Source organism: Tinamus guttatus, unplaced genomic scaffold (assembly GCF_059628265.1).
Source record: "Tinamus guttatus ecotype Peru unplaced genomic scaffold, ASM5962826v1 Tinamus_guttatus_pri_ptg000602l, whole genome shotgun sequence".
Classification (NCBI taxonomy): Eukaryota; Metazoa; Chordata; class Aves; order Tinamiformes; family Tinamidae; genus Tinamus; species Tinamus guttatus.
In genome coordinates, this window is record NW_028289136.1 from 2,044,664 (window position 1) to 2,057,064 (window position 12,401).

Genomic DNA, 12,401 nt, shown 5'->3' on the forward strand with positions numbered 1-12,401 from the left:
ATATACTCTGTCTCCATAGTAATGTGACTTCATTTATAAGCTGAAAGAACTCTCTCTTGGGGTAAAAGGAGTAATCCTGGTTAAATTGTTTCTTGTTTTTGTTTTTTTTTTTTTTTCTGATGAGCCAAGAGTCTAACAATTACTGTGACAGATGTAGCAATGATTTTTATGATGTAGAAACTTGTCCTCAGGTATGAAACTGAAATCTCCCAACTAATTTCTCTCCTTGGCCTCTTAGACAGTTGTCAGGTAAGAATTGGTATCGACTCTCATCACTTTGGACAAGATCTGAATTAGTGAATGGCTCCATTAAGTTGTTATTACAGCAGTCCAGTGTAGAGTGACACTTTATGTCAATTTTTTGTCAATTATTCTGAATATACCTGAGCTAGACGTAGAATCAATATTAAAAATGCGGGTTTATATTTCTCTGAAGCCTCAATTCTGCACTGCATGTAGCCATGCTGTAACCAGTGTTAGGTAAGTGAACGGCACCAGGCAAAATTTCTATTTCCAGGGTCCACCTCAGCTTCCTGCACTAGCTGCCCTGGCCGAATGCCTCAAGGAGGAACCAGTTATAAGTAGCCTGATACTCTTCTAGTCTTCTGGATCCAGCCTTCCCTGCCGATTTACCCCCAAAAGCATAAGAATTTGTGGTTGATACTTGGCGAGTGTTGCTTGTGCATTACTTCTTTGAAATTTCCTTTCAGAGCTTGATTATAGGCTTGGGAGGAAGGAAACGTCCTTCAGGATGTCCCTCTGTTTACAATCATAGCTGCAGGCAAATTTTAATTCATGCAACTTATAGGTGTTTTCTTAGCAAGAACTAATTGACATGATTTCTTTTAAAAGCACTATAAGGAAAACAGTGCTATTCAACTAAACTTTGTTAATGCTTCTGTCACTTTTAGGAGCTAATAATAATATACAGCTTAATTTCCATGGGAGCAGAACATGAACAAAAAGAAAAATTTCTGAAAGTGAAACCGTATATTCCTACAGTGAAACATTCCCCAAATGAAGAAACATTAATGACTTAATTTTTCACACTAAAAATTTTCATTCATTCCACTTGATATTAGTTATCTTTCTCAATATAACTGTGTAAGAACATTATTTTACTGATAGATGAAGCAAAAGAAATATAATTGTGTTCTTTTTCTGAATGAAATTAGTCGGCAGCACAGCTGGAATTGAAGCCCAGAAGCTTTAAGCAGAAGCATCCCATCCTAAACGGAAAGGCTGCTGTAGCTTCACCTAATTGAACACTTGAACTCTCAAGATTTTGTGCCTTTTCAGGTTAGGATTCTCCTTCAGTCATCTGTCTGATTTTTTAAAAGGTGCACCTTCATAATCACTTTAATCGATAGTGTTCAAAATAGAAAACTCATTAAAAGAAAGCGCATAAGAGCATCTATCTGAATGTTTATAATATTTGTGCTTATTAGGTCAGAGACTCATCCATGCAAAGTAATATGAAGGCTGAGACTGAAAGGCAGTATCATTTTTTGTTGATTAACTGTAGCATTTTTATCATGAATCATTTACTTATAGAAAAGTGAACACTTGAGTCAGGTTTTAAAAAAATCATATGAGACTGTTCCAATTTTTTAATTTGGTAATTAAAAAATGATAAAGCTATGACAAAAACAATAAAACTGAATGAATTTGTAACATCATCAAAAGATCCTAAGTAACATAGCGATTGCAAGGGTCTGACTAACAAGCAATGACAATCTACACTGAGTTGTGTTCATCTAGGGCAAGTTGCAGACTGAATTTCATAAACTCATGTTTTTTACTGCTTGCTTGATGGGTCCCATCTTCAGGTTGTCAGGCATTTCAAAACGCTTGATATGTGGCTAGAAGTATTTTTGGAGGTATAATTACCATATCAAACAAATGGAATTTAAAAGGGAAGCAGGTTATTCCTGTACAACATGGATTTCAGTAATGGCTGGAAGGCACCCTTGCCACACAGTTTTATTTACAGTTCTATGCATCATTTTGACAAAATGCCTGTTTCCAGCACAATATTGTCAAGCAAAAAAAAAAAAAAAAAAAAAAAAGGCAGCAGTTATTAAAATATGAGAAATGACACCACTAAAATAAGTACCAGAGTGGCTCACCACTCATACCTATTGCTTTTAGAAGTGCAGTTATCTTAGCTTCTTGGGAGGAAGAGTGGAAAGAGATCGGCACCTTCCCCCTCTCACCCCTACATTGCTTATGGAGGGGTCTCACGGATCCCTAAAATTAAGCCAGATGATCCTAAGCAGTACTGATGCCTACTGGATTGCAGGCTCCCTCCCATGTGTGTGTGGGAGTTCAACCACAAGCAGCCCCATTTGACTATTATCAGAATTCTGGACTTGATAGTTTCCTTATGCATCATGCATATTTCAGCATTTCTATCTTTCAGCAATTTTATTTGTCTCGTTCTTTATATTTACACAATACTAAGTCACCACTGAATATGCATGAAAATATGCTCTTCTTCTCAAGAGATTTTGCTTTAAGGCCTTGTGCCATTATTATCTTCTCTTTCTAATCCCCACTGGTGAAAAAGTAGTGATGGCCCGAAGAAATGACCTCATTAGCTGCATTCATCTAATACCTTAAAATCATTCAGAAAAAAAAAATCCTTTTAATAACAGTATGCAAATGATTCAGATATCATTAGTTTTTGGAGTAGCTCTATGAGATCATTATGAAACCCATTTCATAGACTGGGAAAACAAAGCACGAAATAATTAACTCCCTTGCCGAAGATTGCAGATCATAGTCTCAGGCAGGACTTGGCCTGGCTTCAAGATACCAATCTTGGTTTAAAAAGCAAGTTAATTTTTCCCAACCCAGGCATTCAAACACCACAGGGAAGACCTGTGAATTCACAAAAGCTAAACTTAAGTTGAACAAGACTTAACGTATTTGTACTGTGTTGGGAAGGGCCATTTTTTTCTCCCATCGCTAAGCATAAAACCCTACCTTTAATTCCTCAACCTATATGAAATCAAAATTGTGGATGGAATCATACGGTTTTTGATCAAAGTTTAAAATAAGAAACAAATACTGATGAAAATGAGACCTGACAAATCAATAATACTGGGACTGCCATTTAGCAAAACCTATGCTGGTGGTTAGAGTGCCAAAAAGATTTCAGTGAGGGCAGGGAAGCCACAAACACAGAGCTCTGGACAAAACTTATGCATTTTTGAAATGCATTTTTTTCAGTACTGAGTATGACTGATACTGTCAGTGCAAAAAACGGGAGCACATTTCTTGTTATATAACTCAGCAACAAAGTCCCTTGTTTGCAGAGTGTTATATCCGTGAACTCCAATTTTATTTTGCTGCCAGTAAACTTCTAATCATACATTAGTTGTCATTAATGGCACATGCCAGGATATTAACACTTTGCATCCTTTCCTGCTTTCTCTAAGGAAAACCAGCTACTCTCAAATTCTCTCTTTACCTTCTGCCTACAGAGCTTGAGGCACAGTTCTTAGCTATGGTACACAGACATTGCCCTGTTTGTTAGTATCAATTCACATGAAATGATAATTCAACCTAGAAACAAATTGGTTTTAAATATCCTCCCTCTTAAAATGGGAGGATATTGTCCTAGACTTCCAAACTTCTCAGAAGAGGACATGGACCATCATAAAAGCAAGGATTATAAACTTGAATTTATTACAGACAAATAGGCCTTTGGCCTATGAATTCTGTTTGCATATGGAGCTAATGAGTGTTGACAAAACCATCATCAGAGGTCTAGCTGACAACAGGTCTGCAGCAGCAATCTGAAGGGTGCTGGCTGTCTTACAAGCATTTAAATTGGGAGGGGAACGGGGCATCATGGTCTTCCTCTGGAGAGCTACTTGTTAATCCTAATTTCTTGCAATTCACCAGCAGATTCTCAGTATTGGGGCACACAGATACACTACAATGATATCGGTTACCAAAATAAGCAGATCCCTGCCCTTTCCTCCCCAGATCTGAGACTTAAAGTTATAATGACAAAAAATGCTCTCTAGGAAATCTGTGGGAGGACAGGGATAATGTTGTATTTGACTGGAGAGCAAGAAAGTATATAACTTGGAGGAGTAGTACTTTGAAGAATTCCAGTGGAAAAAAAGGAAGACTTTTCAAAGTACTTAATCGCTATTTGGAAGATTTCTTTGAGGCATGAGTTTCCAAGAAATAGCAACTACAGTATCACCCATCTAGAATTTAGACAAGCTCTTCTTATAGATTAGCTATTCCAAGTGCTCGGGAAAACAACATGAAATTCAAGGACGAATATTCAAACCAATACAGCCTGAGAAGTGTTGCCTTTGTGAAATTCAAGGCTCAGTGCAATAAACACTTCTGAATAACTGGCAATTTGCTCTAGGATTTAAATGGATTAATACTTTTCTAAAATCTGTTGCCAGGCCAAAAATACATTCATGTGGAAATCTGATCCTTGTGTATTTTGCAAAGCTCTCTTTTTCTTCACAAAAGGTACTTGGTGAAAAGTGTTTCACGAATCTTCCTTCTCAGTCAGCTACTCAGAGAGTTGCATGGAAAAGATGACAGTACTTGACAATATTGAAAACTGTCAGGTTTTCTGTCTGAATGTTACTTCACAGTGGGAAGAAAGCCCAGATTATAGCAATCAGTTGCTACTATCACAGCATGGAGGGGAGAACAGCGCACAGCATTCAACCATGAGTTACGTTTTTCCTCATCTTTTATATTCTCCACAGTTTTTGCTGGCTCATTGAACCAAAAGAACAGGTGAAATATATAGGGACTACAGCTTGCTTTTACCCCACTCTAAAATTAAGAGAAATAAAACCACGTCTTTAAAGAGAACCCTTAACTGATGCCCAGCAGAACAAAAAATGGCTTTTTAAATTCTGATGTCAGGTCATCGAATGTCTGATGACCAAAAATTCAATAAATCACACAGTAAAGAAAAAGGAGGTAGAAAATTATACCTCCAGGGGCAAAAATGATATAGTTCTACTATCTGTCTAGGGCTCCAATGGTTATTGGCATCTCAGTAACTGACTGCAGGAGGTCCCCTTAAAGAACATACCTTATCACATCCCATCAACCTTATCCTTAGAGATTACCATTCTTTTTTTTTTTTTTTCCAGCAAGAGATTGCACATGTCTATGGTTAGCAAGCCACAGCCTAATCCATGTTCTGAATATACACCAGAAACTTCTCTAGAACCACAATTTCCCCCAGAATTGCCCAGAGCCATGGATTCCCTAGAACCCACGTATTCTACTCCATGGTTGTTTCTAAAAGTGAGAATTAAATAAGTTTTTTCTTTTTTTTTTTTTAATAATGATCTTGTCTGTATTCATTCTCTAAACATGAAGACACATTGTGATGACTAAAGATAAATTATTCTGTAATACTTGAAGATCTGAAGTAATTTTACTGCTTTTTGGCTAGTTATTTCCTTTAAGACTGTAATTGCAGAGACATTCAAATATTATGGATAGATCCATTAGTCCTGCCATGTCTGGAGTTACTTATACCTTCATAAAATTCTGCCTGTCTCGGTGTTTTTCACTCATATTCACTGTGCTGAATAGCTAGACTAATTGTGTTGTCCAGTTTTCCAGTGATTAAGCATTTTAACAAATTTTAGAAACCACGCACTTTTTAAAAAACTGACACACATTCCAATAAATTGATAGCTTCTATATGGTCTTACCGCATCTGTTGAATTCTTTATTAGTATTTGGCTTATTGCTTTTTTAATTTAGCTTTCTATTTCATAGCACTGCAGTGCCTTTCACAGCTGTTTTTGTAATCCCTGAGGTTTCTTGCCAATATTGTACCCTACGTTAATTTACCTTTCTTTTTCCCCACACGCTTCTCTTCCCCTAGTACTCTTTTCTTTTAGAAGTGCTTTCTGTGGTAAATGTCTTTGATCAAATCTCCAAATACAATTACTTTTCTCTTTTTATTGAATATAAAAGATCATAGTTTTTCTCCCTTGTGAAGCATTCTGACAAAGCAAGCAAACATACAAAAACAGAAGCACTGAATGCCTTGTTGCAAATTTGGAGACAGATTTTCTTGTGTCTCTCAAGTCCTGTGTGTGAACAGTTTACCACTATCATAATAAACTACTGAAGTATAACTGGGCTACAGTATCATTCGGTTTGGGATGGTAGGTTTTCCTTAAATAAATACTTCTCAGGAGGTAAATCACTGACAATATTTTATGGCAATGTCTTTCATGATTTCAGTTATGGAATTGTTCACCATTTTAGGTTTTACTAACTGTCCACTTAGAGCACAGCTAGCCTAAGGAATGATAAATTTTGGAGGTACTCTCAGCCATCACTTGGTGAGGGAGGTGATTATTTTTGCTCAATTTCTTCTTAATGGCTTAGAAAGCTACCCTTCAAATCCAAAGATGTCCCGTGAACAGAGTAAGCACAAAACAGAAATAATGTGACTGAACAGAGCCCAATTACTACAGCTTCCAGTGATCTCTTCGTCATTTTCCATTTTCTAGAGTAACAAACTCTGAATGAAGTTGTAAAGTATACTACATATGATGTGACCTATTTTGGAGCACCATTCCTATAGATCAAAACATAACCCATATCCATAGCTGGACTTTGGATGACCAAAAATTATATACTGAAGCAGCATGTGCCTTCCAGTGGTGCAGAAGTGAAAGCATGGTTAAAAACAAGCAAAAGCTTTAGAAAAGGCAGATCTGTAAGTGAGCATGTGCACTACGAGCTAAACCTAGTGCCGCCCATGCACGCTACGAGAGGAGGTGAGGAAGAAGCGCATGCAGTACCTGGTGATCTCAGAGTCAGGGAGCAGGCCTACGTGGTAGTGGGGATAGGGAGCTGTAAGGAGGAAGCTTTTGTCACACTCGACAGGGGAATAGTGCCTAGGAGAAGGTGGTTTATCACACAGTTTGTTCACAGTGCTGTAAACAGGTTCAGGAGGCCTGGTGATACAGAGACAAGAGTAAAAGATCAGACGCGGGTTAGTGGCCGAGGATAGAGATAACACGGCAATCAGAATTTAAAAGCATGCACAGAATCTGTCAAGAACTTTCCAGTAGTGCTTTTGTGACAAGTAAAGTGTGCTGTTAATGGAAACATTAGAATTTGATAACCCAGTATTACAGCATACAAGCAACTGCATAAAAGGATATACACGATATAAGCATGCCATAAAACTGACTTACGAGAAGAGTGGCTCTGAAAGGGAATATCTTATCTTTGAAGCTCAAGGTTGAATTTTTCCAAATGGTGTGTTATCTTTTCTTTTCTTTTTTCTTTTTTAATCTAACAATGCTACTTCTGTATAGATTTCTGTGATCTTATTAACTTAAGCATAGCACAAATTAATACTTAGAAGACAACATGAAATTTATTACCTGAAAAGAGGCCTTTTTTCCCATTAGTTTAAGATAAAGAACCAGATTATTTGTTAAAATACCACACTCTTGACCTTGAAGTGAGACTTTGCAATAGAAACTGTGGTCAAGGATATCCACATCCGCAAACAATATTGCATATAGTAAAATATAGTAAAATTTGTGTAAGCAATTAATTTAATTGGAAGGCAATTCATTTCATGACTTCTTTGCTCTCTTTTAAGATTCAGAGGTCAATATCTGATTGCAGAGACCACATCCCGAGCAGCAAACACTGCTGACAAGGCTACTGCAATCGCCCTTGCACTGCTGCTCCAAATTAAGGCCTGTAGGCATCCTGTAAAGGTAGATATCAGAAACAAGACGCTAAAAGCAACACTGACAGGTCATCTAGCATTTCTCTTTTGCCCTGAGCTCGGGGTGCGAAAGCTGCCCAAAGACGCATCCCCTACGAGAGGCAATACTTACCAAGCATCTCCCAAAGAGCCTCCTGGGGACAGGGGAGGCAGGAAGCAGCTTTAACATTGCCAAGGAGCTACAGGAGCCAGCAGGCAAACGGCTTTCAAAAAGATCCCCCACACCAGGACATTTCCCCTCCTGCAACTTCGCCAACTACTGTGCGGGCCCCAGCAGACACCTCTGGGCTTACTGACACAGTAAAACTTGACTCTCATCATTTCCTGAAGTTTCTGCTCTAAGGGTGCCAAGAAAGAATTGCTGTTGTAGCCTACCTCCTGCCAAAAGATGCAGTATATACCACTGTCTTTAATCACTGCAATAGAGCAATAGGCTGAAAACCTTATTTCAGAAAGCCCAAAATAGCAAGAGGCCACGCAGTTAATAAAACTGTTTTGGTTCTTCTGGCTCTCCTGCCACTCGGGTGTGGTTTTCCCTACGACTTTCACGGGTACCAGAATTTATTAGGGCAATGGCTGCGAGGGCAGATATATAAAACATTTTTCCCTTTGTTGTTAGTTTCTGGTTTTGTCCTTTGGGGGAAAAGGAGTAGCTGCTTTACCTAAAATACTGGTCTTGCTCAATGTTAATAACATTATTCTGAGCCATCTGACATATGATTTGAGAACTCTCTCAACTAGACTTTCCCAGGGAAAACCTTGCATGTGAAAAAAAAAAGGCAATTTAAGATAACCAAGTATCAAAATAGCAGATTTGTCACTCATTTGATTATAAAGCTTTCTGTCAAGCATACAGTTCAATCTCTTTAAAAATGCATTTAAGGTAGCGATTCTTTTTCTCAGCATATTTCACACTTGTTTCAGAGAGGTGGATTGAATAATTTATGTACTAAATCAATGCTGCCTGTAATACCAAGAATTCAGAGGGGGGAAAAAAAACACTTCTATTATTTTATTTCAGACCACAATACTGCCTTTTAGTCCCTCAAGAATTATTTTTGCTTCTCAGCAATACATTAAAGAACAAGAACAAATATCAAATATAAAAGGTACCAGTATGAAATTTGAAGGAATTTTGCCCCAGTGCAGAACCAGGAATGCAAACTATAGATTTTTGTTTTGCTTAAAATACTAACCTGCTCACAATCTGCTTGGTAAAACCAAGAAGTTCATCTCCTCTGAGTGTACATGATACAAGATTGTTGCTACCTCTTGAACATACTGTGAATCACAGAATCCCAGAATGGTTGAGGTTGGAAGGGACCTCTAGGGATCATCTGCTCCAATACCCCTGCTCCAGCATGGACACCCAGAGCACGTGGCACAGGGTGGCATCCAGGTGGGTTTGGAAGATCTCCAGAGAAGGAGACTCCACAGCCTTTCTGGGCAGCCTGTTCCAGGGTAGAAGTTCTTCCTCACATGGAGATGGATCTTCTTGTGTTTCAATTTGTACCCATTACCCCTTGTCCTATCACTGGCCACCACATTTGGCCCCATCCTCCCTCAGGGAGAATATACATATTGATCAGATTTCCTCTCGATTTTCTCTTCTCTAGGCTACACAGGCCCAGCTCGCTTAGTCTTTCCTCATAAGATAGGTGCTCTAGTCCCTTAATCATCTTTGTCGCTCTACACTGGACCCTCTTTAGAAGTTCAATATCCATCTTGTCCTGGGGAGCCCAGAACTGCACCCAATACTCCAGGTGCAGCCTCACCAGAGCTGAGTACAGAGGCAGGATCCCCTCCCTCAACCTGCTGGCAACGCTCCTCCTGACGCAGGCCAGGATCCCATTGGCCTTCTTGGCCACGAATGCTCAAATTCCCCTGAGCTGCCAGTGACTGTTCTGAGACACACATCATGCCACACAGGCCGAAGGACAGGCCTGACTGCCCTGTCAACTGACAGCTTCAGACTGCTTCAGAGAGCAGAAGGAAGACAAATGTTTTGCATGTAGCTAAATATTTAAATCAAAATAGTAATTCAAATTTAAGTATAAACAAAATGTCTCCTGAGGACCAGAAAATCTGAAAATATTTAGTAGTTTTCACTCCTTTCAGTCTTGCTGGATGGGAGGATAAAAGAAAATTGTAATAGACTTTAGCAAGCTTTTCTCGGGTCAGAGCACCTCCATGGTGTAATGGAAGTGGCCCTGTGATCTAGCTAACATGCCCTCTGTAACCCAGCTGAAGAGACAACATTTAAGCTCAAGAGAAGGAATTCAACCTTTTTGCCCTTTTGATCCTTTGAATCTTTGCTTGGTAAAACATTCAGGGCATTAGGTAATTCCAATTATTATGCACTTATTCGGTCTCAGGCCTATGACCGGGTTGACATCATCATAATCACCTGTTTACCACCAGGTGTCATTCAGGTCATTAAGATGAGGTCATTAAGATGAAGTCATTAAGACCATGGATGAAAATGGTTCTTTAAACATCTCCATACCACACAGTGTAACGGCCTGCTGAATGCTAATACTACCAGCTGCATAACTGGACCCTAACTGCATGTTGAATTGGCTCAGAAAAGCCTAAATTTAAAAAATAATAATGCTACATCAACAGATGTTGATATAACAAACATATCAGTAATAGATCTGTATAAGCCTACTTTATCTCTTGATCTAGTAGGTATAAATTAAGAAGTGTAAAAATAACTGAAAGTATAAATAATGGAAGGGGAATAATTAAAATCCACTCAGGCAATCACTGTAGGTCATATAAACTGTGCTTCACGGAGGCTATTAGTCCTTAAAAATAGTATGAAGCACTTACTGCAAGAGAGTCATCTACAAATTTACCCCTGACTTCCCACCTTCTCTGTTGCTAAACAGGTACAAATGGGTATTAGGTACAATAGTAACTAGTACTTGAGAAGAAAGAAAATCACAAACAACTAAAGACAATTATGAAGATCACCTAGCTTTATTAACTGATTGTTCTAACACAACACCTTGTCTTATCATTTACTTTTCTCCTCCCTGGAAGTAGAACAAAGAATTTCCAAAGGGTCGATCCATTTGGAAAACTCTGTCTCCGTTCCACTTTCTCCGGTGCTTTTGACTGTGACTGGCTGTTCTCTGTCACAGGATGGGATAAAGAGAATGTACAAGATTGCTATTCAGAAAGAGTTTCTAAAGTGCCATTCCGAAAAAATACAGTCAAGGTCAGCTCAATTATTTTTGCCAAACAACTGAGAGACAGGCTGAAAGTAAACACTGAAGCCTTATTTTATGATGCATTAATTCTTCAAATGAATTTAAAAACATGCAGCAGCTCGTTTTGCCTGCTGTAATAAAAATGTCAAATATGGATATATATGCTTTAAGGATTGATTCACAGTAATTTATTTGGAATTGAATCACTCTCAGAGACAGCAGGTGCAGCTTTAGAGCATTTATCATGATTAAAATAGATCTCAAACTTTTTTAAAAATTATTTTTAACACAAAGAAAACTAAAAAACTGTATCTTATGAAAGGTATTTTGAGAATTACCTTTATTTTCTTCATGCTTATGTAGAAAATCTCTTCAAAATGTCAAATAATGTAAATATTACCATGTACTTCTTGGATAATTTATATGTATATATATATATAAATGAACTGAATAGATGTTCCTGAGACTCATATGGAGAAATGAGGTAAAATGTAATGACATACAAAAGGTCAGCAAGACGATCTCATGGCTCCTTCTCAAACTCAATAAACAATTCTTTAGAGAGCTTTTCACAATATATTTTTTTCTTTTTAAAATTTTGTTCTCTGTCTTTAATAAATTATCTTACTAAAAATCAGTATCAATATTTCTCGATAAGCTACATTAAAAATGATTTTCTAATTAATAGTAATGTCTGCAGCAGTGATGGACATGCATTTCCTTAAAATGATCACAATGACAGTTACATGATATTAGACAGTCCAACAACTGACACTTATCTTCATGATATTCTGTATATTTAAAACAAATTAATGACCTTAGAGAGCTCTTAAGTAGAAGCAGCTCCTTCTTTACATATTTTGTACAGTAGGAGCATGGAAAATCATGCAAAGTGGTTTCTCTTCATTTTGTCAGAAGCACCACAAAACATTCCTAAATTCAAAGAGAAGGGTGAAAACATGCTAGGCAAAGGGCTATCCCAAGGAGCAAAATGACTCCCCATGGCTTTGCATTCTCCTGATTGCCAGGGTTATTATAGTGATGCATTTTACAGCCTAGTTTTCAACTGACAGGAGCTATCAAGTGGACCCTGCATAGTAGACTACGTAATTCTCAAATACGGTTCTACTCTGAAAAACAGTGAACTGCTAATGTAAAATCTTATTTAGCAGATCTGCTCCTCAGACTGCTTTTTTTTTTTCAGTAGGGCAAAACATACATTTTACTATCTATTTATCTGTGAGCCAAAACTAGGCTCTATGATAAATGAAAGTAAGAGCTACGAGGTCTAGATGGACAAGAACAATTAATTTAGCATGGGAATTGGGCATACAATAACAGAGGAAAGGCAATAGAAAATGTAAGTAGCAGTGCAGCTTTGCCTGAACATGCTACAGTAGATAATTCAA

At 37.9% G+C, this 12,401-nt stretch overlaps 1 protein-coding gene across 14 annotated transcripts in view; it reads right to left on the reverse strand.

Annotated features, from left to right (window-relative positions):
* The window catches only part of DLG2 (discs large MAGUK scaffold protein 2), a 946,755-nt gene that overhangs the window by 241,188 nt on the left and 693,166 nt on the right, over positions 1–12,401 (reverse strand). For 13 of the 14 annotated variants that reach the window (XM_088534958.1, XM_088534956.1, XM_088534957.1 and 10 more), the window contains one exon: positions 6,828–6,983. The exons of the other annotated variant lie outside the window; for it this stretch is intronic. In XM_088534958.1, the coding sequence (XP_088391084.1) occupies positions 6,828–6,983 (156 nt within the window). The remainder of the gene's footprint in view (positions 1–6,827; positions 6,984–12,401) is intronic. 14 annotated transcript variants of the gene reach the window in all.